General features: G+C 36.0%; 1 protein-coding gene across 7 annotated transcripts in view; it reads right to left on the bottom strand.

Moving 5' to 3' along the window:
• RPS6KA3 (ribosomal protein S6 kinase A3) overlaps nucleotides 1-25,365 on the bottom strand; it is a 117,412-nt gene that overhangs the window by 72,581 nt on the left and 19,466 nt on the right. For 2 of the 7 annotated variants that reach the window (XM_030806623.1, XM_030806619.1), the window contains exons 2-4: nucleotides 19,110-19,203; nucleotides 18,089-18,125; nucleotides 12,265-12,321 (exon numbers count right to left, since the gene is read on the bottom strand). In XM_030806623.1, coding sequence (XP_030662483.1) covers nucleotides 12,265-12,306 — 42 coding nt within the window. In that variant the 5' untranslated portion in view covers nucleotides 12,307-12,321; nucleotides 18,089-18,125; nucleotides 19,110-19,203. Of the gene's footprint in view, nucleotides 1-12,264; nucleotides 12,322-12,999; nucleotides 13,024-18,088; nucleotides 18,190-19,109; nucleotides 19,204-25,365 lie in introns of those variants that run through there. The other 5 variants (XM_030806626.1, XM_030806627.1, XM_030806618.1 and 2 more) reach the window with 4 other exon arrangements.

Consider the following 25,365-nt stretch of genomic DNA (forward strand, 5'->3'; position numbering starts at 1 on the left):
GTCTTTCCTTTCTTATCTAATTTCCTTCCTTTCATATTTAACCCCTCAATAAATTCTACTCATTTTATCTCAAAAATAAACCTCAAATCTGTCTATTTCTATTTCCTCTGCCATTCCCAGTACAAACTATCATCTATTGCCATAAAACTGGTTTCTCTGCTTCTAAAATTTCCCTGTGCAATCCTTTATCTTCACAGCAGCCAGAATAATCTTTTTTTTGGTCAGAAATTTTTATTTATTTAAAGAAATAACATTGGTTATTGATTAGACATGTATCATTATGGTTTAGGGTATGAGATATAGTGTCCAATGCCGTATCGTTAGTTTAATAACAGCAGCCAGAATAATCTTAAAACAGAAATCAGACTAATTTATGCCCCTACCTCAAATTCTTCAATGGCTTCCCATCACAGAACAAACTCCAAACTTCCCATAGTCTACAGAGCTTAAAGTAAGCAGTAGTAAATGCTACCTTGATCCTGACTTGGAGATATACTCATTAATTCATTCAGACATAATGTGAATATTTGGTTTTAGATATATAATGTTAAAGTCTATTTCCTCTTTACTAAAAGAGGAATGAGTGCTAAGTTTTGTGTAATGTCTTTTTATCTATTAATATTGTCACTTAATTTTTCCTCCTTTGATCTACTGATAACTTAGACAAATAAATTTCTTAATATTGACCTATGCTTGTATTTCCGGGAAAAATCCATTGTTTTAGTATAATTCTATACTTAATTTGTAAATATTTTATTTAGGATTTTTGCATTTAAATTCATAAATTAAACTGGCACATGGTTTCCTTTTCTATGCTAACCCATTTTTGGGGCTATGCTAATTCTATAAAACAAACTAGAAGGCAAGGCAGATTTTTTCCTATGTTTTGGGACAACTTAAAGACCACAGAGTGATCTATTTCTTGAAAGTTTAGAAGATTTTTCTCTTAAGAAATCACTGAACTTGGCATTATAATGGTGGACGGAAAGTGTGGTAGTGCTAATTTTTTAAGATTTCAACTTCTCCCAAGGCTACTGGTATACTGTTTCTCCCTTCCCAAATTTAGATTTTCCTAAAAAAGCATACATTTCACCAACTTTCATATTGGTATACTGTTACACTTAGTATTCTATTAAGTTTTTGAAATTAAACCTAAGGAAAATTTCAACCATATGCAAAAGTAGACAGAATAGTATAACCTTCATGTGCTCATCACCTAAGTTTAATAATCTTCAACTCACAGCCAATCTTGTTTCATATGCTCACTTCCCCAACTCCTGCAGTTAATTATTTTGAAGCAAATCTCAGACATTATATCATTTTATCTGTAAATATTTGGGTTGTTATGGCGTTTTAATCTCCTTCCTATCTGTGCTTATATCCTGTTTTGCTTTCCTAATGTTGTAGATTTGCTTTTGTGTGTTTTCCCTTGTTTTCTAATTCGCTGATTTTTGAAATTATATTTAATTCCTTCCTCTTGCTTTTTATAGGTTTACTTTGTAGTTCTTTTTTTCTAGTTTCCTTCACTGAGTCCTTAGCTGCTTTGAGTTCTCTTATTTATTAATAAAGTTTTCTTTCAAGTATAACAATAACATTTAAGATATTACTATATTCTAGGCACTGTGCTTTACATGAAATTATCTCAGCTGATTCTCACCAATGAGGTAGGAACTATTATCCACACTGGATGAACAGACTAAGGCTTAAAGAGAAGTTAAATAATCTGCTGCCCAAGTTCTTACAGTTTGGATGAGGAAATGGTCATGATGTTGGTGGACGCATAACCAGGTAATTTGGTTTGGGGAAGGAGAGTGCACATGAATGGTTGGTGACTGACTTAGGTAAAAAAACAGGACGTGCTGAACCTTTTCATCAGACCCCGAAGGAAGAGGGCTGAGTATGGGGACCGTGACAGAGTTCCTGAAAACTTTTCTACACCATACATAACACCTGTCTGGCAAAACCCCAGCCATGATTAAACCCAATTATTAACCATCCTCATGACCCCATGATGACTGAACCCTGTTGAAAAAAAAATCGACCCATATGACAAAAACTTAAAATTAACATATTCTTAATTGATTCCACTGGATACTTTTTTGTGTGGATCATTCCTTTTTTCAGACACTAAAAGATTTAATTTATAAGGATTTCCATCTAAGCGCAGGACAGTTAATTTTTTTAAGCACACATCCATCAATAGACAGTGTTATAAAGTGGTAAAAGCCTAAGGTTTTAAACCAGAAATGGGAAATAAGTTTCATGAAGATGATCAACTTGAAACAAATGGTAGTGACTTCCTAGAGCACTTTCAAAGTCATGTCTAAATGGAAAGCATGCTATGTTTCACTCACAGAATCTCCCGTGGGCATGAAGAGAGGGTGAGAGGCAGCAGCACCATAGCCCCAGGGCTGAATTCTGCAGTAAGTCACAATATACCCTAGGGGTGGTATCACTTCTCTCCCTGTCCACACATTTTTTTTCTTGCTTAGCCTGAAGTTCTTTTTACTTAGTCATGCTTGTCTAAAATAGTTAAATTAAAATACTCATTTAGGTAAAGGGGTTACAACTTTCCATATGCCAGTATTTCAGGTTGACTCAACCAACCAACCATTCATACTTGAACATAATTAAGTCACTTTGCTTTCTTTCAAAATATGGATGAGATCACTGAAACTGAAGGAATGGGTATTGTGATGAATATACTAGAACAGAAGAGAAGCAATTTTGGGTCAGAGGCACCATATGAGGGAGGCAAGCCATGATAAAAAGGGGAGGTTTTTTTTTTTTTTTTTTTTTTAAGCTCTTAGGGGTGGAGGAACAGGACACTAGGAAGTGAAAAAATAGCCCTGAAAGACAGCCAAAAATGTAGCAAAGGGAAACCTTTGCTTGTGCTTGGAAATTTTCCTGGTATATACACTCTATTTAATTCCACCATGCAGTACTAATTATACTATTTATCTCAGAAATATTTTCCTAAGTGGTATATACTTAAATCTACTAGGGTATTTTCCCCCAAGCTCTGAGTGCTCAAATACACTCTCAACCAATGAGAGTTAGAACAGCAGACAATACACAATCAGTCAGTAAGTGTTATTAATATACCATGGTACAAATTTTCCCTGCCAATGAGCACTCTATTGTATTTTCCTGTGTTGAGTGAGTAATTCACTGCCTATTGTCTACTCTGCTAGGGCTTCTCTTTCCACAGTTTGGGTTTGAACCACGATGGCTGTAATACATGTGCAATGGTGTGCTGTTAACATGGCTGTTAAGGATCATTTTGGATGCTGAAATGCAAGTTTTAAGGCAGCTTTGTGTGAAGTAAAAGTTTTTACTTCAGTTAAGACAGGAAAGAGCTGAACCTTTAGAAAGCCAGAAGAAAGGATAACAGCATTAAAATGCCAGAAGATGGAAAAGAAGTGGGGCCGAGTATGGTGGCTCATGCTTGTAATCCCAGCACTTTGGGAGGCTGAGGCAGGTGGATCACTTGAGGTCAGGAGTTCGAGACCAGCCTGACCAACACAGTAAAACCCCACCTCTAAAATACAAAAATTAGCTGAGTGTGATGGCATGTGCCTGTGATCCCAGCTACTCGGGAGGCTGAGGCAGGAGAACTGCTTGAACCTGGGAGGCGGAGGTTGCAGTAAGCCACTGCACTCCAGCCTGGGTGACAGAGTGAGACCCTGTTTCCAAAATAAATAAATAAATATATAAATAAGAAGTAGATCTAAGATATGGGAGACAGGCAGATAGCAGGGCAAAGAACAAAGGGCAAGAGAAGAGATTAAGTGTGTGAAGAACAGAAAAATCCAGCCGGAACAGAATGGCTCTATCACAAATAGAAACCTAGGGGATATGTTCAAGAGACATCACAGGATTAACTCCATACACTAAGTAGGTCTGAGTGACGGTATTTAATGTTCAGGAGAAACTGGGCTCTCCTTTATGACTATCCTTTTAGTTAAACTGATTTAGCTATCTCCAGCACATCTCACTTTTCCTCCCTTTGACTTTTGTTTACACCATTTTCCCATAAAAGTGCATTTACCCAAATGTTGACATTTACTTCTCAAAAATCCTGTACCTATTTTTTTAAGAATCAGGTTAAATTTCATGCCTTCTGTGAATTTTTGCCTGATCACACCAGTTACAACTACTTTTTAAATTCACTTAAATTTTTATTAAAGGCTTTATAAAGGGTCAAAAAGCATTTCAAGGCTTGTAATGAGAAAGCAGCAGTACTCTATGCTCTTGGTACCCTTTCAGTTCTTTTCATTGTTCCCTCTGGTATTTGCCTTTATATGATAAATAATAACCTTATAATACTTTCTCTTGATTCGTCAATTTCAGATATTACCTTTAGACATCCTATTACAGATGACTTGGCACTCATATCACAGATTTTGGTTAAATCAATATTTAGTCTTTACAATTATTATGACTATGTAAACACTGCTCACTGCCGAGGTAAAGAGTACACTTTAGTTACATCTCTTGTGTACAATTTTTGTTTTTCCTTAAGTTTACAGTTGCTTTGTTTTTTAATTTGCTTTTACTTTCTTTGTACCTATTTCAAATTCTTCCTACTCTGCAACAGCCTCTCAAGTGAATTTTCAATACTCAAGCCTATTTAGATTCATCACTTCTATTCCCCCACCTCTTCCCCCAATCCTATTCCTGGAGGCAGCATTCTTGAAATTATCTGTCTACTTCAATCTGGACTGAGTACTCCCTAAGCTTACTGAATGAACTAGTCTTCTGAAGCTTCCTTTAATCATCATAATGGGAAAAAACTTTGCTTGTAGTACTGGATCTTTTGTTGCCGAATCCCATGTCTCTCTTACTTAGTTAATAACCCTCTAGTGTTGGCAGAGCCCATTTTCCAGCAACTTCCTAAAATAGGTCCATATCTGAAAATATCTTGGCTGAAAATCATTTTCACTAAGCATTTTAAAGGCGTTGCTCCTTGTTTTCTAACTTCCAATGCTGAAAAGTCTAATATTCTTCTATCCAATCTTTTATATAGGATTAAAAATATCTCTAAAAGCTTTTAGGGTCTTCCCTTTATCCCTAGTGTTTTGATATTTCAGAAATGAGCCTTCTTGTGAGTAGGGCTTTTTAAAATTTCTCTCATTAATAGGCTTTCAGAGGGATGTTGTAATCTGGAGCCTCATGGTCCTCATTTTGGAAAATTTTTTTTTTAATTTGTTATTTTAGTATTCCACTTAATCTAAACGCATGATTATCACTATACCATTATGAAAGAAAAGATGCTGTCAATTAATATATGTCATACTATAGATTATAACAACCATTCTGATTTCAGAGATATTACAATGTAAAAAAAATGTGTCTTATGGTATTTCTTTCCTGCTTTCTTCCCCTTCATTTCCTCTATTGTCTCTTTCTGGAATTCCTACTAGTTAGATGTTAGATTGCTCTTCTTTCTTTTTCCCTCCTACTTTCTACATCTTATTGTTCTACTTTCTGAGAGCTTTCCTCAATTTTAGTTTGTAAATGTTCTACTAAAATACAAAACATTCCTATTATATTTTTAACTTCTAAGAGTTTCTTCTTTTATGATTTCTTTTTTATGGCAAGTTACTTTTTCTTAGGGAATCAATTTTGTCTCAACACTCAGAGGACACTAATTAAACTTGCTTTTTCCCTGCATTGTTTGTTCCTCCAAGATCTCATTTTTTCATACTGGAAGACTTCCTCAAATAACTGGTGATATTTGGCTTTCCATAAATATTTGAGAGTGAGGCACTAAGAAGTGGCCTGGAAGTTATGTGGCTTGTCAACTGGGAGGCTTTCTTATAGGTTAACTGGCCAACTAGGCAGCCTTTACACTAAAGGTCTCCCAAAGGACAGTATCTGACATTTCTTCAGTCACAACGCCCATCCTCCTTCCTGGAGGATATGGTCCTAGTGGTTGGAATGGGACCAGGTCACCATTCAGTAAAAGGTTTTCACTTGACCTCCCTGTTTCCAGCCCAGGGCCTTACCCTACTTCTTCCTGTGTCCAAGGTGCCCAAGTATATAGCTTCTCTGGTTTTCTCTGTGAAATACCATCCGTCTCCAGAGGAGACAGGATCTAGAAATTCTTTATATCGATATTCAACCAATCTCTGTTTTCAGCCCCATGCCATATTTCCATGTTCCACAGTACCTGGCGACCCCATTTTTGAGCTCTTCTGAGGCTCTGGGGGCCTTGAATAAGACTTGCTCACCATTAGGATATTCCTCTAAAATCACTTATGTTCTGTTAATTTCATCTTGTTACCACTCTTCTATCTGCTTTTCATATTTATATCTTGTGGTTCAAGTTACAGATATCTTCTGATTTCAAAGACCAAAGTTCTGATTTCTTATTCTCCTTGTTGTTTTGGGTGGTCATTTCCCAGAGAGGAAGAGGACAAAAACAACTTTATTTTGTCATTTTTAAAGCTGCAAGTTTCCCTTATATGCTTCTGTAACAACGAATGTAGCAGAGTACTTGGCACCTAACAGACATTCATTAACTAGTTAATGAATGACTAGATTTAGTTAGCATATGGACTAAGCTACTATAAGAAAAAGATCCCCAAATGCGACAACTCAAACAAAGTAGGTGCCATTTTTTTTTCCCTCACAGAGCAGTCCATAGGTTAAGAGCATACTTTTGGGTGAAGAGGTGTCACTAGACCATTAGGTCATTAAGGGACCCAGATTTCTTATTATCCATCTTCTCTACTGTCTTGTCCTAGTCAAAAGTGGCTTATCATTACATTCTGCATTCTAGAACTTGGAAAATGGGCCAATGAACCTGCAAGAAAGCCTACCAGCTGATGACCTCCATACATAAATTTATTATCTCACAGTTTTGGTGGACCAGGAATCTGGGTCAGCAACCATGTGAGCTTAGAAGCAGATCCTTCCCTAGTCAAGTTTCAGATGAAACTCTACCCCTGGTCCACACCTTAATTTCAAGTCTGAGAGAGCCTCTGAACCAAAAGATGCGGCTAAGCTCTGCCCAAATTGCTGGTCCACAGAAACTGGGCGATAATAAATGTGTGTAGTTCTAAGCCACTAAGTTTGGAGTAATTTGTAACACATCAAATAGATAATACAACATCTCAACGTTCCCTATGTAAATTATTAGTAGTTGACAAAAGGAAAACTTTTAATTATATATAAAAGGCAAATACAATTTTAAATTGTAAGGTTAATAAATATTTTGACAATCTTTTGTATTTAATATCATTAAATAAATATTAAATACCAGGCTTTTATCTGACACTTAAGCCTTATTTGTATAATCTGGAATGATCTGCTCAATAGTCTCATCTGCATTGCTGGTAGTATCTTAGTCCTGCATCTTTCTGACCTGTCTCTAGAATGCAGGTTCTTGCAGATGTAAATGCTACTAAAGCCATGAGTAGGAGAAAGTACAAACCATTTAACATCACAATGGAAAATGCTTTTAGACTACAGAGAATAAAAAATTTGGAGGTTTTCCTTCTGATTGTTTTTATATTAGCTTACATGTAAATATATATACTATAGACTAATGAAGTAAACTGCCTCAAAGGGTTTTGGAGAGGGTAGGAATCTGAAGGTAGCTCAGGGCACTAGGCCCCATGCCTGGGTCCCTACGCTAGCTAAAACTTAATCCATTCATTCATTTAATTAACAAATACTTATTGAACACCAACTGGGTACTGGGCACAGACATAAAACAAGGAATAAGTCAAACTTGGTCACTGCCTCATTCAACTCACAGTTTAGTAGGGAATATAGACCAAGTAAATAAGCAATGGAATCTGGCATGGTGTTGCCATTTAAGGTATGCATAGGCTCCTGTGGCAGCAAAAAGGAAAAACACTTAACTCAAGGTGAAAGTGGAAGTGGTAGTTGTATTGGGAAGACATCTCAGTTGAAATGACATCTAAACAGATCTGAAAGATGACCAGGAATTAAGTAGTGGGGATGGCGGTAAGGGAAAAGAATTCTGGGAGAAGGAACATTGCCTTTGAAAGCCCGTAAGCAAAAGAGAAGCTGATACATTTGAGTGACTGGACTTTCAGTAGAGGGTAGAGGTGTGTGGCTAGAGAGGATGTGGAGAGAAGTATGCAAAGCCTTATTATGCAGGGCCTGGTAGGTCATGTTATGGAGGTTGGGTTTTTATTTAAAGGAACCATAAAACTATGGAGGTGTTTTAAGCAGAAGGTTAAACTGATCTTATTCTTCCACAACTGACATAATGTTCATGACAATTTGTTTGATTTCTGAAAAGTTAACACTCCTAAGATGCTAAAAAACATATAGAAACACCTAACATTTTAAATATATATATGCAATAACCAGATGGAAAACATAGCAGAAAAAAAATCCCACTTACGACATAACAAAGACTATAAAACTATAAAATACCCATAACTTATCTTAACAAATGCACAAGAACTGTATGTAAAAAACTATAACTTTTTTTTTTCAGACAGGGTCTCACTCTGTTGCCCAGGCTGGAGTGCAGTGGCATGATCATAGCTCACGGCAGCCTCAAACTTCTGGGTTCAAGTGATTCTCTGCCTCAGCCTCCCAAGTAGCTGGGACCACAGCATATACCACCATGCTTGGCTTATTTTTAAATCTGTAGTAGAGACAGGGACTTACTATGCTGCCCAGGGTGGTCTTGAACTCCTGGGTTCAAGTGAACCTCTTGCCTCAGCCTCCCAAAGTGCTGGGATTACAGGCATAAGCCACCACGCCCAGCCAAGAAACCATAAAATTTTGATAAAGTAAAAGAAAATCAGAAAAAATGAATGTTCCTGAATGTGAAGACTCAATATTGTTAAAATAATTTTTCATGTTAATCTGTAAATTTAAGGCAATTCTCATAAAAATCCCAATAAATTTTTCAGAAGTACTTGATGAACTGATTGTAAAGTTTATCTGGAAGATTAAATGTGTCGGACTACATTTATAAGACTACATATAAGACTTTTTACAAGAGTAAAAAGGTGGGAAGGCTTGCTTTACCACACTAAAAAAACATATAATAAAATGACAGTAATTGAAAAAGTATGTAAAGTCAAAATATTCAGGGGGATTGTGGGTTGAATTGTGCCCTCCAAAAAGGTATGTTCAAGCAATCTCCAGTAACGGTGAATGTGACCTTATTTGAAACCAGTGTCTTTGCAGATGTAATTAAGATGAAGTCACATTGGAGTGGGATGGTCCCAATCCAATGACTAGTGCTCTCATGAGAAGAGGGAAATTTGGACACAGACACAAACAGAGAGATCATCTGACGCCTGAGGCAGAGAGTGGATGATGTATCTACAAGCCATGGAATGCCAAGGATTGCTGGCAAACACCAGAAGCTGGAATAGGCAACGAAGGAACCTCCCCGAGAGCCATCTGTTGTTTTAAACCACCCAGTTTGTGGTAATTTGTTATGGCAAAGCAGGAAACTGATACAAGGGGTACAAGGCAATTTTATACATGATAAAAGAGGTATCTCAAATGTGTAGGGAAATAATAGATTTTATTTATTCAATAAATAGAGGTTAGGATAACAGGCTATCTATTTAGAAAGAAAAGTTAGATTTCTACCTCATACCAGGTACTAAATTCCAAGTGGATCACAGATCTAAATGTAAAACAAAACAAAAAACACCAAAAAACTATAAAAGATCAAAATGTAAAAGTATTATTTTTATAACCTTAGTGTAGGGAAGGATTTTCTAACCAAAGCATGAAACCCGGAAGCCAGATGTGACCATTTAAAAATGAAAACTTCTGGCCGGGCGTGGTGGCTCACGCCTGTAATCCCAGCACTTTGGGAGGCCGAGGCGAACAGATCACGAGATCAGGAGTTTGAGACCAGCCTGACTGATATGGTGAAACCCCATCTCTACCACAAATACAAAAATTAGCCAGGCGTGGTGGCGCGTGCCTGTAATCCCAGCTACTCAGGAGGCTGAGGCAGGAGAATCGCTTGAACCCGGGAGGCAGAGGCTGCAGTGAGCCGAGGTAGTGCCACTGTACTCCAGCCTGGATGACAGAGCAAGACTCCATCTCAAAAAACAAACAAACAAGCAAACAAAACAAAAAACAAAAACAAAAAAACTTCCCTACATACTACAATGAAAGGCACATAATCAATGTTTAAAAAAACATATTACAAGATATATAATAGACATGGAGTTAATATCCAGAATATATACAGAGATTGTACAGACCAGTAAGGAGACAACAAGTAACCCCAAAGAAAACTGAGCAAAACATAAAATAACAAATGCCAATAATGATGGATACTCAACCTCACTAGTAATCAAATGAGATGCAAATTAAAATGGGAAAGTCAGCCAGGTATGGTGGCTCACGCCTGTAATCCCAGCACTTTGGGAGGCCAAGATGGGTGGATCACTTGAGGTCAGGAGTTCGAGGTCAGCTTGGCCAACATCGTGCAACCCCATCTCTACTAAAATTGCAAAAATCAGTCAGGCGTGGTGACGGTTGCCTGTAATCCCAGCTACTCGGGAGGCTGAGGCAGGAGAATGGCTTGAACCTGGGAGTCGGAAGTTGCAGTGAGCTGAGATCACGCCACTGCACTCCAGCCTGAGCAGCAGAGCAAGACTCTGTCTCAAAAAAGAAAAAAAGAAGAAGAAAAAAAGGGAAAGTATTATTTATCCAGAGTCATTCAAATTAAAAATATTTTCTGATAATACCTAGTGTTGAGTAGGCAATACTCAAACAGGTATTCTCATATACTGAAATTCTGATGGAAAATTTGATAAATGTCTATTGATTTAAATGTTTATACCCATGGTTTCAGTACATCCTTTTCTAAGGCTATATCCTACTGAAACACAAATTCATAAAAATAAATGGGAAAATTACATTAAATATAGGATATTCATAAAATAGAATACTGTAACTGTGTAACCACTTTAAAAAGAGGTAGATCTGGCTGGGCATGGCGGCTAACACCTGTAATCCCAATGCTTTGGGAGGCTGAGGCAGGAGGACTGCCTGAGGCCAGGAGTTCAAGACCAGCCTGGGCAACATAGCAAGACCCCATCTGTACAAAAAACACAAACATTAAAAAAAAATTAGCTGGGTGTCATGGCATGTGCCTGTAGTCCTAGCTACTAAGAAGGCTGAGGTGGGAAGGTTGCTTGAGCCCAGGAGTTTGAGGTTAGTGAGTCATGACTCTACCACTGCACTCTAGCCTGGGTGACAGGGAGAGAGACCTTGTCTCAAAAACCCCCCGAAACAAAAAAACAAAACAAAGAAGAGGTAGTTCTATATGTACTGTCATACAAAGATGTTCAAGACATGTTAAGTAAAAAGAACAAGTTGCAGAATATGTATTTTGTAAACGTAAATAATAATTACTTTATGTACAAAATATCAAGACGACTATAACTTAGCTGCTGACAATGGTTATTCTGTGTGTGGTGGTAGGGAACAATTTATTAATTCATTTATGTAATATTTAATGAGTGTCCATTATGTGCCAGGCACATTGGTTTAGTTACTGGGGATTCAGGAGTGAACAACAACAAAAAAAATAGATGAGGAAATGGTGAATGTCCACTTTCTATGTTAAACATATCTGTAAAGTATAACCTTTATATTTTTGTCTTTAACAAATTTACGTTCAATTTGGTTATTTAAAAACATAAGCTTAAGGCCAGGCGCGGTGGCTCACGCCTGTAATCACAGCACTTTGGGAGGCTGAGGTGGGCAGATCACCTGAGGTCAGGAGTTCAAGACCAGCCTGGCCAACTTGGTGAAACCCCATCTCTACTAAAATTACAAAAATTCAAAAATTAGCCAGGTGTGGTGGTGAGCGCCTGTAATCCCAGCTACTCAGGAGGCTGAGGCAGGAGAATCCTGTGAACCCAGGAGGCTGAGGTTGCAGGGAGCCAAGATCGCGCCATTGCACTCCAGCCTGGGCGACGAGAACAAAACTCCATCTCAAAAAAATCCCCAAGAAACAAAAAAAAAACATAAGCTTTAGGCACTGATGAAAAACTTTCAACAATATAAAGCAATTTGTTTTATCATTCTCTTAAAATCACTCTTGATTATCAAACAGTTTTTAGAAAGGTCCCTGGCATACTCAATAATGTAGTCTGGTAAAGTTAATGTGAAAGGATCGACAAGTTTCTAATACCGTAAAATGATTTCTCTGCTCAGTTGAAAAATAAGAATAATTTTACAGTATTTCATTTATCTATACCCTTTGTGATAAAATATTTTACTTACAGTTTGTGGGTTAATCTCCTCCTCTCCCATAGGTTCATCCATAATTTGCTGTCCATTCTGTGAAAAGCACAGCAAGCAGAAAGTTACCAAAACAGACCTCACATCAGTTAAAGTTAAATGAAGGCAGGCAAAAAAAAAAAAAAAATTGAGGAAGATTTTCACCCCTAAAGGGCTCCAATGAAGTAGAACCACCATATGAGTATGCAGTTGCTAAATTTGCAACAGGATGTGCTTCAAAAGTTAATTATTTGAAACTATAAAAACATTTTTTCATGGAAAAATATAATAAATGATTATTACCTTTCCACGTGAGCTCTTGAGTTTAATAGTTAAATGCATTACAAATGGTCTAATTTAAGCCTCACCGAACATCATTTACAGCAGTGTATGGCAAAACACATTCTAAATTCCAACTCCATTCATAATTAATCAAGGGAATTGATTAATTATTTCAGAGAAAATTAAGCCCAATCTCTACATCAAAATAAATTCCAGATGGATTAAACATTTAGATGTGAAAAAATAAAATTATACAAGTATTAGAATATAGGTGAACAATACTCATTGGGTAACAAGCGTTGAAATCATAAAGAAAAAAATGACATTTGAATCTATAAGAGTTTAAAACTTCTGCCAGACACAAAAAAAGATAAAAGACAAACTGATTACAAAAAAAAGGCAACATATAACAAAGGGTTGGTATCCTCAATACATAAAGAGCTTTGTTTTACAAACCTGTAAGAAAAAACGATGAACCTCAACAGAAATGAGCAATAAGGGAAAAAAGAGTTCAGCCTTAGTACTCATCAAAGAAATGCATTTAACCCAAAGACACCTTTTGCCTTTCAAATTGGTAATGATTTACAAAACAAAAACAAAAACAAAAACAAAAAACCATTCAGTGTTAACAAGGGTATGGGGAGAGAGCACTCTGAACATACTGCTGGAGAAAGTGTGAATCAGCACAAACTTTCAGGACGGCAATCTGAGTCTGTATTTTAAAAAAACCAAAATACCACACATAAAATTTTGAAATGTCTCATTGATTCTACTTCTTTTTTAAAAAAAGTAGACAAGTGTACAAAGATGTACATACAAGAATGCTCACCATAACTTTTATTCCAAAAAGAACTTCAAATTGGAAACCTAAATTCCTAACAATAGAGAACTAGTTAAATATATTATGGTACATCCTTATAATGGAATACTATGCAGTCATTAAAATGATGATAAAGATGTAAATTCATTGACATAGAAAGACAGTCACATGTAAGAAGTGAAAAAGCAGTTTACAAAACAATATGGATTGTAATGATCCCATTCTAAATAAATATATACATGTTTCAATGTATATATTTTTATGGGAAAAACTCTGGAAGGATATACACCAAAATGTTAACAGTGGTTATCTCTGGGTGGTAGAATTTTAGACAATTTAAATTGTTTATTTTTGATTATTTGAATATTCTAATGTGTCTACAATGTCTACAATGAATATGTATTATTTGTGTAATTTTTAAAAACCACAAAAACGGAAGTCAGGAACACATAGTTTCTTCTCTCATTCCCTTACTGGAAAAAGGAGTAGTCCCGACTATTAATTCAACAAGTATACAAGGATCTAAGCTAACCATCTTTGGAGCATTATCACCTGCGAAATAAAAGGCAGCACACCTATCACCTCATACTTCACATGAGGCAGCTGCTCTAAATATGAACTCCCCTCTTTGTTCTTCTCATCCCTATTTACCATCCATTCATTCATTCATTTCATTTCATTCAAGCTATGTTCTAGGCACTGAGCTGGAGATAAAAGTTAATAAAACATAGCCCCTATCTTAGAAGGTCTACTGACCTTATACAAAGGGCACCTTTCATTTTCACCACTCATAGAAGATGTTCCTAGATTAGGGAATGCCTATATAATACTATGAAGCACAGAAACAGTGCCAAAATTCAGGAAAAGGTAGGGAGGCAAGTATAAAATCTTTATTTTCCTAAGGTACGTTCAAAGGCTATAACACTGCCCATTTCTTTGGTATAAAGATACTCATGTTATCTCCAGAATATTTCTTTTTCCTCAAAGTGACAACCATTTATTCAACTGATTGACTACTGGTTGTTCTTAACCAAATGTCCCAAAGAACTAGCTCCTAACAACCGTGGCTCTGTTGCCAGACATAGAGATTCAAATTCCTATTCTTACTCTATTAATTATGAAGCCCTGGACAGGTTCTTTCAACAATCTAAGCTTTTCAGTTTCTTCATATGGAAAATGAAGATTGAAAAGTCTTATCTTCAGAGGGTTGTAGCAAAGACTAAATGAGTTAAATGATATAAAACCCTAACCATAGTGTCTGGCACTTAGTAAACAATCAATGTCAGTTAGTTTTCTTATGTCCAAAATTCAATTACCTCACCTCTGGCCCACCAATCTGCTCCCTCTCCTATATTTGTCATCTTAATGAATGGCACCATCATTCATCTAGCAGCCCAAACCAGATTTTTTCATTAATTGTAAACAGTTATCTTTCTGTAACACAGACTTGCCCCCATGACTCCCCATTGTTTGGCGTTTAGAACCCTCAGTCTAACTTGAGCTACACGTATGTTTTTCATAGGAATAAAATTTAAGAACCATCTGTTCCTTGCAATTTTTAATGTATGCAAAGCAAGTGTCACAACTTATAACTTACTTTTAAAGAAAACTGGTACAGGAGAAACAGCACTAAACTTGGAATTCGCAGACCAAGGATAGAGCCCTAGGCTGCTGCTTATAAGCTTTATGATTTGAGGCAATTCAGACTTTCTCTTAGCCTATTACTTTACCTGTTCAAAATAAGGATACTTGTCCTATCTATCCAAAGGATTATTACCAGGCTCAAAAACGAGATAATTCAGAAGAAAGAACTTTATAAATGTTAAAGAGCTGTACCAATGCACATTATTACTAAGGTGAGGTAGCTTCATGAGGATAAACTACTCTGTAAAGTCCTTTTGATCTTGGAATTTAAAAAATCTTTGAATTGATAAGGCATCTCAAAAGTCTTCTGTTCCTACTACACATAATATGTTTCAATTCTTTCTATTCCATTCTTACTTATGCTTAAATACTACCAGGACAAGAATGTACTACCTCACTAGGCACTATAATATCTCTGAAAAAGTACTGCCTGCTACATGAAATTTTTCATTATATACCAACTTTCCTCAGCTGTGAATTCTCTTTAAGAGGATTACTAATAAATGACGACTAACTTGCCTGTACTCTATCTGCAAAGTCACAGGAAGTAAATCTACATCTATGACTCTAATCCACCCTGAGTCTTGTCTTTTCTAGATAACTTAAGTTCCTTCAAACATTTCTTTAAGACAGATAAGACTCATCACCATCTTCTTCTCTGAACACACTCCAAATCATCTTAAAGGGTGGTATATGGAATTGCATGTAATTACCATTTCAACCCTCAAACGACCAATGCAGAGTAAAGGTCATATTACCTCCCTTGTCCTAGAAAATAAACTTATGCTAATGCAGTTCACATATGCATTATTTTTGGAATGCCCTCAACACAATGCTGACATATCAAGTTTTCTGATTAAATCCTTGTCTTCTTGCACTGCAACCACACCCTGCATCCTCTATCCATACCTGTTGTTACTCTTAGTTCCATGAATAAAACTTTATTTAAAATTTTTGATTCATCTTTTTCCAGCTCTCATCCATTGCTACAGTCTCTATACATCAGATTCAAAATCTGTCAATCAGCCTCTTCACTATTTTCAGCTTCACGTCATCTCAAATTTTACAATAAACTTTCTTTTGTCAAATACTCACCCAGCTAATAGTATAGTATATACTAACAAAGCAACCTAAGAAAAAAATTGAGTGAAACATAATCTGAAGGGTATTTTGTGCTCTACTTTTTGTAAAAATATCTACCCCCTGAGTTTGGCAAAAATTTAAAATGTTGAACAATTTAATTTTTAAAGCAGCGAGCCAACGTTATCCTACATACCAGTGAAGCTTTACAAAGCTTTTTCTACCAAAAAAAGCACCTTTATTTAAATGAAACTTTTCTATCACTTCATCAAAACAAGGATTCAAATGTTATCTATTAGAAATGAGCATAGAGTTACTTCTGCAGTTAAGTTTCCCATTTGGAAAATGACCGTTGGTTTTATTAGAGATTAGGTTACATGGATTATGAGTCTTACTCAGTATTTTACTTTCTATTGTTTCCTAAGTTTAAGGAATAGTAGTTGTTAAACAAGAAAATATATTTCTCTAATTTTAAAAAAACAAGTGGGAAAAAATGTGCTCTAAAGCTGGTCAGTATCACGTTTAAACCCCAACTCTGTCACTTACTGGTGTAGTTACCTGAACTTGGGTAAGTTATTTAACATTTTGAACCTCAGTTTCTTCACTCACAAAATGCACATAATATCTACCTCACAGGGATGTTGTAATTAAAAAGATCCACCAAGAGACAGAGACAGTGTATGTTCAGTAAATGTTACTTCTTTTCCTCTCTTTTGCCTCAATTGACTGTGTAACATTACATTTCTACAGGTAACTTCTAAAGATGTAATGCAATGAAGAAGTACAGGAGAGTGTTGAAACACCTGTTCCATCATTCACTACAGTCAATTTTCCACTAAGCAGGGTGGAAGAGATCATTTATGTATGTGCTATATTTTTATACAATGCAGCTAGAGAATGAGTATGGACAAAAAATAGTTTAAAAGTGAGGCAAATGTATTTATCCTCTCTCATCCCACCATAATGCCTTCCAGCCAAAAAATTTCAGAGCCTGGCAGATTGTATATATGCAAATATGATGTGAAATACTGGAAAAGGTTAGGAAATGCTAATCATGCTTTACTTTGTTAGCCTGAAATGTGTATAAAGTCACACATTAGATAACCTACAATATGGGTCTCATCAGAATAAATCAGATAAAGGAAACTGTTCCCTTGACTTTCAGCAGGAATTGTTTTCAATGTTGTAAAAAATTATCACCTAAGATCATCTTCCAGGCTTAAAGAGGAAGAACAATTCCAATCAGTATTTCTGAATCAAGGTTTCAGGAACTCTAGAGTATTCCTAAATATTTTATGGAAAAATCTGAGGTTAAAAATATTTTATTAATTTAAAAACTTTCATTTTAAGCAACTTTATTAAGCAGATTGCTTTGTTGTAATGGCATGATACAACAATGTACTTTTCCAGGCTGCCGTTTGATACCTCTGAAAATATATAATTAGTTAAAAAATACTTTGATTTCAGCAGGAGATCATCATGTGTAAGTATGCTAGGACCAAAAGATGATCTGGGACTGATAAAATGCTACCTTGAACTCAGCAGGGTATATCATCTACTGACATTCTCCTATCTAGAAATGAAATGGACGTACGGACATTAAGAGAAGAATCTTCAGAGAGAGTAACAGTCTGAAATAACAGGAAGGGAAGAGGAAAAGAAAAGATCCAGAGCCCTAGTATATTAATATGGAGACCCAGGTTGCAGGAATGAGCAAGGACCATAATTTTTTTTTTTTTTTTTTTTTACCACCCTCAGGTTTCCACAAGTATATCTACCTTCCAACTCCCTGTTATCAGCAGTGGTTTTCCTGTCCAAAAGCTTACACAGTAGGAATTCCATCATGAAGGTGCTGAGCATGAGGCACTAGAAACCTCTCTCAAACTTTGGTTAAGATACCATCAAATTGTTCAGAATCCAAAGAATCTTCTATGCAATCACATTGAAACAATAAGAAACAAGCACTTTATATTCTTAATAAGGAATGTATATAATCCTTACCAATGTGACAGGATTAAGAATCAGCTCCTCATTTATCCTAAGGAAATATCAGAGATGTGCATAAAGACTTATGTACAGTGATATTCATCATACTCATTATACTGAAAAATAGAAAACAATCTAAATGACCAACAAGGGACTGGTTAAATAAATCATAATACATCTATTCATATGTAGGAATACTATGCAATGGTTAAAATCAGGGCCTCAAAGAAAATTTAATGATGCAAAAAATATGCTTGCAATATATTAAATTAAAAAGGATACAAAACTATATAGTATGACCCAATTTTTTTTTTGCATCCCCTCCTCCCAACATGTGTGCATGTAACTGGCAAAACATATATAAAATCTTATCAGTCGTTACCTGGGTCATAGGATTTTCTTCTTTGTAATGTATTTTCAAAGTTATATGCACTTATTATGTATTAATTTTATAAAGAGAAAAACAATACATGTAATTAGAAAAATCAGTTTATTTCTAGTTAAGGTGCCCTTATGCCTGCTTTACTATTCCTCTAGCTACTTAAGGTCTGTTAGTACCCAACACTGTTCTATTTTCTAGATGAGGGTAGGAATGACCTCTGGTTATATTTACATTTTTATGTTTAAGAGGACCCTTTCAGAAACTTTTTTTTTTCCTGGTCCTGTGGTTGTGGCCAAGTTTCAGGCCGGGATCCACCTCATGTTTTTTGAAGTGTTACCGTCTAAGGGGGAATCTGCTTATGAAACAAGAGTACGTTGAGATAAGAATAAAGAAATGAAAACATAGTAGCCAAAATTAAATCTGCATTGTGAATAGTAAGTATTAGAATTGACACTACAGAAAACGGAATCCATGCCACAGAGGACAAACTTGAGTAAATGAGAAAAAAAAGAAAGAAAGAAAAGATTTAAAAAAACTATGGAAGACAGACATAGAAATAATCTATGAATAACATGTTCCTAAAGAAAAAAAAAAAACAGGCAGTTTAATCAATCAAAAGTATAAGAAAACTTTCCAGTTCTGAAAAAAAAATACCTGAGACTGGAGACTGAGAAGGTTCAACAGAGATCATCAACACCAAGACATGTCCTGGCAAATGTTTTTAAATTTCAAGGATAAAGATATAATCCTACAAGCATACAAGCAGAAAAAAATAGGTTATTTCAAAGGAACTGAAATCAGACTGACCTCAGATTTCTCCTCTGCAACAATAAAATGCCAGAAGACAATGAAGTAATCACTTACAGAGAATTGAAAAGGAAAAGTTATGATCTAAGAATTTTATACCTCATCCTAATTTTTCGTGTTCAAAGGTCACAGGAAATTATTCTTAGATCTGCAAAGTCAAATTTTCACCATCCTGGTAGTTTTTTTAAAAAATAAATTGTTCAAAGGTACATCCTAGACCATCAAAAGAGAATAAGAGATAAAGAATATTGAGGTAGGAAAGAACTGGTGAAGTATACTGACACCAACCTAATATCCAGAAATAACTGAGTAAAATAGTTAATCCCACTAAAAGAAAAGGGTTCAATAGTGAAGAATAATTGATATAAGTATATAAACAATATAAAAGAAAAAACACTTCAGAAAGTTAAAAGTAGGATTTGTAACGTCAGGTTAAATTAATGTGAACTCAAAATAAAAGAGGTAGTGGGAGAAGCCAAGATTCTAAATTCTCTTTCCTAGAAGGATATTTTAAAACCATTATTTTTAGTAGTTATCCAGTAAATATAAATTTTGGAATGTTTTGAAAAACCATACAGTAACCAAGAATAGATATTACAGTTCGAATCACTAAAGATAATAACTGACAGAGACTATTAATAATACTTTATGCAGGCATCACATTCAACCCTAAGAACATGAGTCAGGTATAATTATTCCTATTTTATAGTCGAGGAAACCAAGGCTCAGCAAAGTTAATTACTGAATGGCAGAAGCAGGATTCAAACCCAGATTTTTTACCCTCCATAATTCATTCTTCTATATTTCATAAGCTCCTCAAACAAAACAATTTATATGGAAGAAGAAAAAAACCTCACAAGAATAAAAAATGTAAAATAATATGACGGAAACCATTCCAAAAGTAATAATGTAAGAAATGTAAAGTTTAAAGTGTTTAATTATACAAGGAAGTGGCTTACTGGATATTAGATGTTATTAAAGAATTACTGATGTTTTATGAGTGATGACAGTAAGGTCCTTATGAATTTTAAAAGTCTATCTTTTAAGGAGTATAAATGCAAATGTTTATCGGAGGGTGGTTGGGGGAATGAGAAGAGGTAGCAGAAATGGAACGAGATTGGCCATGAGTTTGATAATCCTTGAGGCTGGGTTATGGGAATATGTTGGTTCATTACACTACTCTCTCCAGTCTGGTATGTGTTTGAAATGTTTGATAATCATAACTTTAATAATCAGGTTATATTTTTAAAAAAGTAAACCAATAACTACTACTTTAAAGAGAAAACCAAACCAAACAGATAAGTAAAAAAAAAAAAAAAAAAAAAACAAGTGTTTATAACATTAATACCAAAAATAAAATGTAAGGCAAAAACCTTAAGCTGAGTAAAAAAGTCGTTTTATTTAAAGATATAATCAATATTGAATACACACAGTAAAAATGATTGCTGTCATTTACTGAGCTCTTACCACATACCAGGCAAATGCTAAGGACTGTTATCTTTGATGCTTCTTAACAACTCTGTGAGGTATTATCACCAGTTTACAAACGAGGAAATTAAGCCAAGATAGGTATGTCAATCTTTCTAAGCACTGGATCCCCAGTCCCCTAGCAAAATGCCTGGCACACACAGTAGGTGTTCAATAAATATTTGTTGAATACATGAGAAAGTCTAATATACTGCCTAAGGCTAATAAGTAGAGCCGAAATTCAAACCCAAATCTAATTCTAAAACCCCTACTCTTTTGTTTTTTGTTTTGAGATGGAATCTGGATCTGTCACCCAGGTTGGAGTGCAGTGGCACAATCTCGGCTCACTGCAACCTCCGCCTCCCAGGTTCAAGGGATTCTCCTGTCTCAGTCTCCTGAGTAACTGGGACTACTGGTGCGTGCCACCACATCCAGCTAATTTTTGTATTTTTTTTTTAGTAGAGACTGGGTTTCACCATGTTGGTCAGGCTGGTCTCAAACTCCTGACCTCAAGTGATCCACCCGTCTCGGCCTCCCAAAGTGTTGGGATTACAAGCGTGAGCCACCACGCCTGGCCCTAAAACCCCTACTCTTAATCACATAAAAATCTTTTAATAATATTCCATAGTAAGAGTGCAGAGGTTTATTTCCTTCTGTGTATTTTCTACAATTAGCATGTATCACTTTTTAAGCAAAAAAGTCATTAAAAACAGTAAATGCATAATAGTATTGAACATTTAACCATGACTAAACCAACCACAAAACACGAAAACAGATGCTTTGGAGAACATAACATAAAATAAATGGAAAGAAAATGGATGGGAAAATTTTAGTGCACTAATATCAACAAGCATAATAAATAAGGACAAAGCATTTGAAATAATTTATATTAGAACAGGTAGATACTGAATTTTATAATGTAAAAAGAAAATGGGTTGTTTTCACCTTTTAAGTTTCTATGAAAAGTTATAAAAACTGACCATGTCACCTAGGATGGAGTGCAGTGGTGCAATCTTGGCTCACTGCAGCTTCAAACTCCTGGCCTCACGCAATCCTCCCACCTCAGCCTCCGAAAGTGCTAGGATTACAGGCCAGTTTAAAATTCTTAAAGGCAGGAATTACACAGATCACATTTTCTGATTACAATAAAATATTGAATAAGGAAATAAAGCACTCACTCAGAAATTAATATTCTTCTAAATAACTACTGGGTCAAGGAAGTAAGTAACAGCTATCATTTATTCATTGCCTATTTTGTTCAAACTACATTGCTACCTGTGTTACACATATTCTCTCACTGAATCCCAATTAATAATTAAAAACCATCCATGAGGTAAGTTATTACGTAGAGAAGAAAAAAAGTTAGGTTGAGATTTTAATAACTTGTCCAAGATCATAGAGCTATTAAATTTGCAGATAAGATAATTAAATTCAAGTTCAAATACAAAGCTCCTACTACTTACATAGAAATGCTGTTATATTGCTGTTAGAATTCACGTACAAGCGTCTAGCTATGCTCATTTTTCTCCATTCATAAAATAGTTTTGTAACAAAAGTGGAGAAAACTAGAGTTCTTTAGCACAACATGTTCTGAAAGTATTTATTTGTTAAATACACTATTCTAGGAAGGTTATGGTTCATTTTTCTATCATTGATCAGATAAAATACTTCAAATTACATAATCTCCTAAAAGGGATTCCTTTAAATATATTCATTTTTATTAGGACAATGAAAAATGAAAGAAAACATAAAAATTAGGTAAACAAAATAGGGAATATAAGGAAAACATGACTTGCCACTACATTTCTTTTTTTTTTTTTTTTTTTTGAGACAGAGTCTCGCTCTGTCGCCCAGGCTGGAGTGCAGTGGCGCGATCTCGGCTCACTGCAAACTCCGCCTCTCAGGTTCACGCCATTCTCCTGCCTCAGCCTCCCGAGTAGCTGAGACTACGGGCGCCCGCCACCACGCCCGGCTAATTTTTTGTATTTTTAGTAGAGACGGGGTTTCTCAGTGTTAGCCAGGATGGTCTCGATCTCCTGACCTTGTGATCCACCCGCCTCAGCCTCCCAAAGTGCTGGGATTACAGGCGTGAGCCACTGCGCCCGGCCTACACTACATTTATTTCTAAAAACTGGTGTATCCTTGGAAAAGTTGCTTTTTTCTGGTACTTATCTGTAATCCATAAGAGTTCTATGGAATCTTGGCCAGCACGGATTTGAAAGTCTGCCACTAACTGTGGGCAAGCCCCCAAGCCTCTCTAAGTTGTGGTTGCTTCATCCATAAATATGTGACTATCCAGGAGCTCTCCCAGCTTGAAAGTTTTACGATCTTCCACAAAACTTTAAGGATTAAAGTTTTAGATTAAAGTTATTTAAAATTTTGGGGGGTTTTCATACCCAAGGAAGTTACTGATTCTATGTTTAAAGCTGTTTTTAACGTTACTTCTAAGTATAACTTTTTCTTCCACTTCTGCATTCAGAATAGTTTTATCTATACCTGTCAATGGTGCTTTTGTTCCCCAATGTAAACACAGATAATGCCAAAGAACTCACTGTACGAATGTTGTCAACTAAAAGAAAAAAATGCAATATTGGTTTTTGTGCAGATTAAGGGAACTTAAAGCAATTTTATAATTTCCACAATCTGATCTATTATTTTACTAGAGAAAATTAGTAAAGTATCAATTAAAAAAATTGGGATCTACTCCGAATCCTATTCCTGCTTCTCCAATACCTTCAAACCCTCTTAGTACACAATGGCATTGGTAATATTTTCCAATCTGCCTGATGATCAAAATTACCTATGGTTCCTGTTAAAAATATATTACCTGGACCTATCTCAGCCCGACACTGAATCAGAATTCCCAGAAGCCCCATTGTTAAGTATATTATTTTTTAAACAGGCACCTTAGTGGATGCCTGTGATTACACAAGACTGGGAGGCCAGGCGCGGTGGCTCACACCTGTAATCCCAGCACCTTGGGAGGCCGAGGCAGGCAGATCATGAGGTCAGGAGTTCGAGATCAGCCTAGCCAACATAGAGAAACCCCGTCTCTACTAAAAACACAAAAATTAGCCAGGCGTGCTGGTACACACTTGTAATCCCAGCTACTCAGGAGGCTGAGGCAGAAGAATCACCTTAACCTGGGAGGCAGAGGCTGCAGTGAGCCGAGATTGCGTCATTGCACTCCAGCATGGGCAATGGCACGGCTCCATCTCGGAAAAGAAAAAAAAAAAAAAGGGAAATCCCAGTGTAAAGATCATGAGCTCTGGAGCCTGATACATCAAGTTTCAAAGCCTGGCTTTGTTCTTTATTACAGGTGTACTTTGGGTAAGTGACTTAACATGAATCTCAGTTTTCTAATCCATAAAATTTGGATCCTAACTATGCTGGAGGTTGTGGTACAGTTCAGTATGCCCAGCCACACTGGGTGTTTAGGAGTGTCAGCTTCTCTTTCCTCCTGCTCATCTTGTCAGGGGAAACGACAATTACTATTATTTGAGGGGATTTTGAAGAGCCCTTTGCCCTAATGGGTCCATTTCCATTTCTAGGGCTAAAAATCTGAGTTCTGGATAACCCTTTAATATATTACTTGGGTTGGCTAATTCAGGAGTCCTACAAACAAGTTAAATGATTTATTCTGGTTTCCAGAGGTTTAATGAAGCCCTCCTACCCAAAATAGATACACCATTATGCTGGGCTTCAAAGTCCAAGCTTTTACTTGCTGTGACTGTGGCAAAAATCATTTAAACCTCTGTTTCCCCATCTGTAAGACAAGTGATGCTAAATGTCTACTGAACTAATAAACATTATTGATAACATAACTATTAATTAACACTTAAACATATATATTCTTGCAAACATCTTTATGTACAAAAAGATAGCATTAATAAGTTACAAGGAAAATGATACAATGGTACTTGCTTAAATACACAATAAATCAGAACCTGCTTAACAGAATTCTTGTTTGTGTAATATCAACTGTATCTCAATACAAAGTGTTTTAGGCATGTTTTTAGGTGAATTGACTTAGGAAGAAACAATCCAAATGATCCACTCTAATTAAAATATGTATACATATATTTAAAACTCACCCTAGGTTTAAACATAACCTAGTAGCAAAGCCATCAAAACTAATTTCTGAAAAGATAACCACAAATGTAGTTTCTAATTAGAATTTCCATGATTAATTCTACATGCATATTTATTAAGCATAAATAAATAGTATTAATAGGAATGCTTTACTAGGCTGGGCGCAGTGGCTCATGCCTGAAATCCCAGCACTTTGGACAGGTGGATCACTTGAGGCCAGGAGTTCAAGACCAGCCTGGCCAACATGGTGAAACTCTGTCTCTACCAAAAAATACAAAAATTAGCTGGGCGTGGTGGCACATGTACTTGAGTAGTCCCAGGTACTCGAAGGATTAGGCAGGAAAATCACTTGAGCCCGGGAGGCAGAGGTTGCAGTGAGCTGAGATTGTGCCTCTATCTCAAAAAAAAACAAGAGAACACTTTACTAAAAATTGTTAAGTTTTAACTGCTCACATAAGCTGTAACTTAGAGAAACCTAAGGAAATTTTTAAAAACGAAAAATCTGAGACTGGGTGCGGTGGCTCACGCCTGTAATCCCAGCACT

Source organism: Nomascus leucogenys, chromosome X (assembly GCF_006542625.1).
Source record: "Nomascus leucogenys isolate Asia chromosome X, Asia_NLE_v1, whole genome shotgun sequence".
NCBI lineage: Eukaryota > Metazoa > Chordata > Mammalia > Primates > Hylobatidae > Nomascus > Nomascus leucogenys.